Source organism: Talpa occidentalis, unplaced genomic scaffold (assembly GCF_014898055.3).
Source record: "Talpa occidentalis isolate TD23 unplaced genomic scaffold, MPIMG_talOcc4v2.1 talOcc4.7, whole genome shotgun sequence".
Lineage (NCBI taxonomy): Eukaryota > Metazoa > Chordata > Mammalia > Eulipotyphla > Talpidae > Talpa > Talpa occidentalis.
In genome coordinates this window covers 38,546,837-38,553,371 of record NW_023605083.1, presented here as the reverse complement: position 1 = coordinate 38,553,371, position 6,535 = coordinate 38,546,837, and the positions used below count along the sequence as shown (strand labels likewise).

General features: G+C 52.4%; 1 protein-coding gene across 2 annotated transcripts; it reads right to left on the bottom strand.

The window, feature by feature from the left end:
* Positions 1–447: 447 nt before the first annotated feature.
* Positions 448–4,763, bottom strand: GALT (galactose-1-phosphate uridylyltransferase). Of its 2 annotated transcripts, none has more exons than XM_037491900.2 (11): positions 4,639–4,763; positions 4,189–4,358; positions 3,881–3,956; positions 3,742–3,790; positions 2,932–3,061; positions 2,726–2,782; positions 2,443–2,565; positions 2,027–2,159; positions 1,858–1,941; positions 1,391–1,545; positions 448–1,123 (listed from the first exon to the last, which is right to left on the bottom strand). In XM_037491900.2, the coding sequence occupies exons 1-11, from the start codon at positions 4,718–4,720 to the stop codon at positions 1,043–1,045; spliced, it is 1,140 nt and encodes a 379-aa protein (XP_037347797.1). In that variant the 5' UTR covers positions 4,721–4,763; the 3' UTR covers positions 448–1,042. The 2 variants fall into 2 exon arrangements, with proteins under 2 accessions (XP_037347797.1, XP_037347798.1); XM_037491901.2 differs by having other exon boundaries at positions 4,189–4,326; positions 4,639–4,671.
* Positions 4,764–6,535: the final 1,772 nt, after the last annotated feature.

The following is a 6,535-nucleotide window of genomic DNA, read 5'->3' as shown; positions in this document are numbered from 1 at the left end:
GGGGTCTGGCCAGTGGCCCAGGGTCTGGCCACTGACCACTGAGACCAGGAACCTACTCTCCCGCTCCCCACCAAATACTTAGACCCAAACTTGGTGAATTGATACCCTAGGAGTAGTGGTGGTGAAAGGCTCTGGTCTTCCCAAAGTCTTAGTCACAATCAAGAATATAGGATTTGGGGGCCTCCCAGGTGTCCTAGGCCTATCAATAGCCTGAGTTAGATCCTTAGCAAGGAGCTAACCCACATATGGTGCAGCGGACCTCTCCTGTCTCACTGGCTGTTCCCCTCAGCAGTGTATTTCAGTAAATCTGCCTGCTCTGCTCCCCACTCTGTCTCTGGTGAATCCTCTCACCACCCCCTCACTTCTAGCCCATACTCCAAGTCTTCTATGCAAAAATAAATAAAATCTTTTTTTTAAGATTTATTTTTATTTATTTATGTATATAAGAACTGGAGTGCAGGCCAGAGGTATGGGAAGTGAGAGGATTCACCAGAGATAGAGTGGGGAACAGAGCAGGCAGATCCACTGAAATACACTGCTGAGGGGAGAAGCGGGTGAGACAGGTGAGGTCTGCTGTGCTATGTGGGTAGCTCCCTGTATGGGGATTGAACTCATGCTGCAGTGCTGCTGATAGCTTGATAGTGCTGAGATTTTAATCCCTGCGCCACCACAAAGGCCCCAGTAAATAAAATCTTAAAAAAAAAAAAAAATACAAATTTTTTAAGTAATTTGTTAAACTTGGACATTCTCCATTACTCCACAAGTAAGAGAGTCTTTAGGCCAGACATAATACTACTAATTTGTTCAGATTTGTAGTAAAATCTTTGTATCCTTGAGTTTTTGTACATCTGCAAGCAAAGGAAAGTCATGGTCAGAACTGTTCCCTCAGCCTTTAATCCTAGATCCCTAAGGGTTAGAGTTCACATTCCTCTGGTGTTAGAATATGTGATTAAAGTTTGAAAAGTACAATTTTATTGATCCCACATCTGCCCAAACCATAGTCCCTGATTCCCTCAGGCAGACGGGCCTGTGGTTAGTGTGGTCAAGCGATGGCTGCTGTCTCCCTGTCGTTCTGTCCCAGGCTGTAATGAACCTCAGGAAGTGCCCTTAGTCTCTCCGCAGCCTAGAAAGGGAACAAGTGCCAATAAGGGAGGATAAGAGCCACCCAGAATAGTGTTCTGAATGTCCAAGAAACACCAGGGGAAGGCGGTGGCACCAGGAAGCAGGTGGCAAGGATTGCTGGAGTCACCAGAGAATGAAGGAGTTGTATAGCTCCTGAGTCCCTGGGAATGCCCTGGTTTTAGGGGTTCTCAGTCATGATTACTGAGATGCCTTAAGGACCAAAGACAGGAAAGGAGACCTGAGGATCCAGGGTGCTCTGAGTCCTGACCTGCTCGGGGGTGAGGTCCCTCTGAGCCTGGGCAAGCATTTCATAGCCAACCATGAATTTGCGGACAGTGGCAGACCGTAGGAGTGGAGGGTAGTAATGAGCGTGAAGCTGCCAGTGGTCCCAGTTGGCATCCGCCTTTGATCCTGTGGGAGCCCCTGAAAGGAACAAGGCAGAGATGGCTGGGAAGGGCCCTTTCTTAGTTCTTCAGCCTAATTCTCATCCCCAAACCAGGCTAGGTGCCTGAAATCTACATCTCTCAGCGTTCCCTGCAGTGTGCACACACCCAGACCCTGGAAAGTATACACTGGAAGACAGTTTCACCAGGTTTGCTGTTCCGCTCCCAGTCCCAGCATCCCTGCTCTGGAGATTCCCCCAACAAGTGTTTCAAGACTTGCAGTCCACTGGTGTGGGTCTCTGAGATTGAGAAATGGTACTGGGGCCAGAGATGGTTGCTCAAAAAGTCTCACCATGCCAGCCCATGGAGTAGGGAAAGGATGTTTCAAATAGGTTGTCATACTTGGTCAAGAGCTTCTTCATGACAGAGGCTAGATCTGGAATGAGAACGTGACTCTTAGCCTGAGGCACAGAGGCTGACCCTACCAGAGCCAGTCCCAGGGTCCCAGCTGAGAAACTCACCATCACGCTCAGCAGCAGTCAGCTCAGGCAGACGTCGCACATGCCGACGGGGCAGCAGCAGTGTCTGGAAAGGCCACACTGCCCAGAAGGGGACCAGCACCAACCAGTGCTCACTGGTTAGGACCAGACGTTCCTGGACAGATCAAATGGTGAGAAGGTCATCAAGGCAGGTGTGGAGGTAAACAAATAGGCAGGGAGAGAAGAAAAAAATGTACCTAGACTCTCGTAACCTCTCACCACCTCCACCTCCACCAGTATCAGCTTACTCTAAAGCACCGTCTCTGCTTTAGATTACTGCTCTCACCTCCTAGCAAATCTCTCTGCAACTTCCCTTTTACTCTTTCCCTTCACACATCTCTCTCTTTTAAGGTGAGGTGAGGGGCTCCTTAGGGACGTAGAACCTGGTTTTCACCCACCTTCCTGAGCAGCTCCTGGCGGCCATACTCCATCAGCAGGGGCTCTCCACGCTGACTCTGATAGGCCCTCTGAGATCGCTCCTCACGCTGGACAATATCTGGCAGGAAACTGCTAGCCCACACCTGTCAAGGAGTAAGAACAGTGACCAGCAGGCAGATCCTTCACCCCAAGCCTCCACGGCGCTAGCATACTTCCTCTGTACTGCCTGTATTCCATTTCCCCTCACCACAGTGCTAGCTTGGACTCAGCCGGGAAATCCACTGGAGCCCCTACCACACTTACCTGGCAGTGGGGGTGGGGGTTGGAACAGCCCATCATGGCTCCTTTGTTCTCAAAGATCTATCAAGTAGGGTTAGGGCACTTAAGTAACCAAAAGTTACTAAAGTCACAGGTGTAATCACACCTGTAACAATAGGAATGCCACCCCCAGAAGCAAAGCTGCACCACCCCTTTCCTGCCCATTCGGGAAAGGGGACCACCTCACAGACCTGCACCCAAGGGTACTGGGCACCCAGCTCCTCTGTGACTGAGGCCCATGCATCGACGACAGCCCGGATCTCAGGGACTGACATGAGAGGCAGCGTCACATCCGACCAGGGGTGGAAGCACATGACCTTACTAGGTGGTGAGGGAGGGAGGGAGGGATGACAGAGGTATAGGACTTGGCTGTGCTGGGGCGGGGCCCATCCCCAGAGCTCAGTCCAGGCCCTGGTTTGAAGGTTGTTTTCTTTTTTTTTTTTTTATTTATACAAGCACTGGGTACAGTCAGAAGCTCGGGAGGGTGAGAGAATTCACCAGAGCCAGAGCGGGGAACAGAGCAGGCAGAAGGACCGAAGTACACTGCTGAGGGGAGCAGCGGGCGGCAGGAGAGGTCTGCGCGCCATGTGGGACCCTCCTCCGGTGGCCGGGGAGCAGCCGGGGATCGAACCGGCGCGGCAGAGACTGCGGGCAGCTTCGCAACCCAGCGCTCAACCGCTGCGCCACCAGGGAGGCCCAGGTTGTTTTCTTTTTTAAAGATTTATTTCTTTATGCATACAAGAGCAGGGGTACAGGTGTGAGAGGATTCACCAGAGAGAGTGGGGAGCAGAACAGGCAGACTAACTGAAATACACTGCTGAGGGGAGCAGCAGGCAAGACAGGAGAGGTCTACTGTGCCATGTGGGTCAGTTCCCTGGCAGGTGGGGGATCAAACTCCGTGCTGCAGAGGCTTCGGATTGCTTCACAGTGCAGTGCTTAACCCTTTGTGCCACCAGGGAGGCCCCTGGTTTGAAGGTTTTAAGAGTGAAATCCATACTTACCAAACTCCTCGAGCAGGCTCTGCTTGGAAAAGAGGGTGATCGCTGGGACCTGAGATAAAGGGGTATCACTCTCTGCAACAGAAGTCCCCCAAAGGTCCAACCTCTCTACCCCCCTCAAGAGTGGCTAGAGCAAGGTTACCTGGATTGGGGGCATCAGGCTGTAGAGCCGGGAAGTCGTTGTCAAACAGAAAGGTGCCGTCATAGTGGGGATTCACCTACTGACAAGAATGGACTGGAAGCATTCAATGTCCAATACCACCAGTCATTAGGTGGGCTTCACCGGCTGGACAGACTGGGTAGGGAAGGCCCACTCTGGGGTCAAAACGACTTGGTGGGGTATAACCCAAAAGGCAGTCCAATGCCCTTGTGGATGGGGGTGGAGGGGCCACTGTAAGAGGGAGCTACTCTCTCTGGCCCAGCTTGCAGCTGTAGACTCTAAAGTCTTACCTCTCCATTGGCCCGTGTGGCCCCGGGGCACAGAGGGTTGTGAGGATCATGGCGGGGCACCGTTTTCTGCAACGAGGGTTCTACTTGCCCCTGCCAGGGTCTCTTCATGCGGTGAGCTGACACCAGCACCCACTCATCCTGCAACGGGTTGTAGCGGATATGCTGATGCTCTAAAGGCAGAGAGTCAAGGTCAGTCAGCAGAGCTCTCTGGACGTCTCTCCCCCGGTTCCCCCCCACCAGCAGGCCCAAGATCGAAGGCGCTCTCGGCCCCGGGCTGCCCCGGCGCTAAAGGGCCCGACTAGGACAGTCCCAGCGCCAACTGGCCTGCAGCCCCCAGGCTGGCGAGCCCCTCGGCCGCGCGGGTGGGCGCGCCGACCTGGGGGTGGGGACCGAACTTCTAATGAATGGGAGGCTCGGCTCCGCGTCCCAGCCCTGGGGCCCTGCAGTTACCGCTGGCCCGGAAGGTTGTGTCCGCGGCGGCCGCCTCTGGCGCCGGCCGGTGCGGCCCAGAGTCCGCTCCGCTGCGCGACATGAGGCCACAGAGCGGGGATCGTGGGCGGCCACCGGGTGGGACAGTCGGGAATGTCTGCCCCGCAGCCGGCCGCCCCCAAGGCAGCCTCGAGCCCCGCCCCACCCCGTGATTGGTCGGTTCCTGTCACATGACTTCCCCGGGGCGGGCCGCCAGGCCAGGGGGCGGGGTCAGGCAGCCCAGCACCCTAGAGGACCAACTTCATGGTCCCACTGCCCCCTGGGCCAATCCGCTACTGGAACCACCGCCCTGAAAGGTGCTTACGGCAGTTTCCCGGGCTCCAGGACGCTCACGAGATTACTGTGCTGCATTCATTCAGTCATTCATCTAGACATGCATTCAGCAGATGCTTACTGATTATCTGCTGGGGCCAGGAATCTAGGCTCCTTGTGGGTCTAAAGGCTGCTCTTGTACTGTATGCACAAAGCAGGTGTGGCCTCTACCCTCCCAGAGCTCATATTCTAGGATAGAGTAAAGGTATAACCCTAAATCCACAATCACTTCACTTAACTTCTCAGTACCCATGGTGGAGGTGAAACACCCTTGGGGCAAGGGAAGGGGTTTGATCAGCTTCAATTGAGCTCTGGCCTCAGGTATTTTTTTTTTTTTAAAGATTTATTTATTTATGCGTACAAGAGCTGCGGTACAGGCCAGAAGTGCAGGGAGGCGGGAGGTGGGGGGTGGTGAGTGGATTCACCAGAGACAGAGTGGGGAACAGAACAGGCAGACTGACTGAAACACACTGCTGGGGGGAGCAGCAGGTGAGTCAGAAGAGGTCTGCTGTGCCATGTGGGTATCTCCCTGGAGAGGATTGAACTCGTGCTGCAGTGGCTGCTGATAGTTGGATAGCTCTGGGACTTTAACCCCTTGTGCCACCAGGGAGGCCCAAAAGATTTGCTTATCTATATTGATTATAGTCTTTATTGTTTGGGTGACTGGATTTTGGAGGCAGCCCCATTTTCTCAAGAACACCGAGGTTTAAGTACCACTTCCTGAATCATGCCAACTAATTCCTTCTCCCCTTGAGGGACATGTTCTCAGAAACATCTCCCAACTTCTCCTCTGTATCTCAAGTTGACTTTGCTGGAGAAAAGAAAAATGGCTGAGATGTGTCTTAACCAGCCCCTTTTCTTCAAGATCTCAGAGGTGTGATGTCTGCTAGATTATCGGGGGAAGATGGCTGTGATCCCCAGTTCCCTTTATTCTGCTTCCTGTGGTCACAGAGACTGTTAAGGTCATAGGACACTCTTCTTTTTTTTTTTAAATAATGTGCACTGGGGAAGCTTTTTGAAAGACCAGATTGGGCCCTAGATAGTACCAGAGGGCTCTTCCTAGAACAGAAGCCAGGTTTTTGGGCGAGTTCCTGTTAGGATTCTTAGAGAATAGTTAGCTCAAGAGAGTCACAGAAACCAGAGTTATTATAAAAATTTGTTCCCTCAGCCCTGCATTCTCCACTAGATAACCCCCTCTTTATCTTTCCTTTCCTGGCCAAGTTTCTCAAAACACAGTCCATGTTCCCAGCCTTCATTCTTACTTGCACAGTACACTGTAATGTGTTTTTTGCCCCATATTAACCAAGGTAAATCATCTTAGTTGCTATAACAAACTATGCCCAAAAGTCAGGGGCTTAGCACTAGAGTCCACCAGCTAGAAGTGATAAAAGGCAGCAAGGGGCACTAAAACTCTAAAATTGGCCAAAGACACTGCCCAAATAGTTTATTGGTCACTGTCTGAGTTCTTTACCCACGCGCACAATTGCAAGACTACTCAGGCTCAGAGAACAACAATAATGGGATTTATTTAAGAAACCAAGGAAAA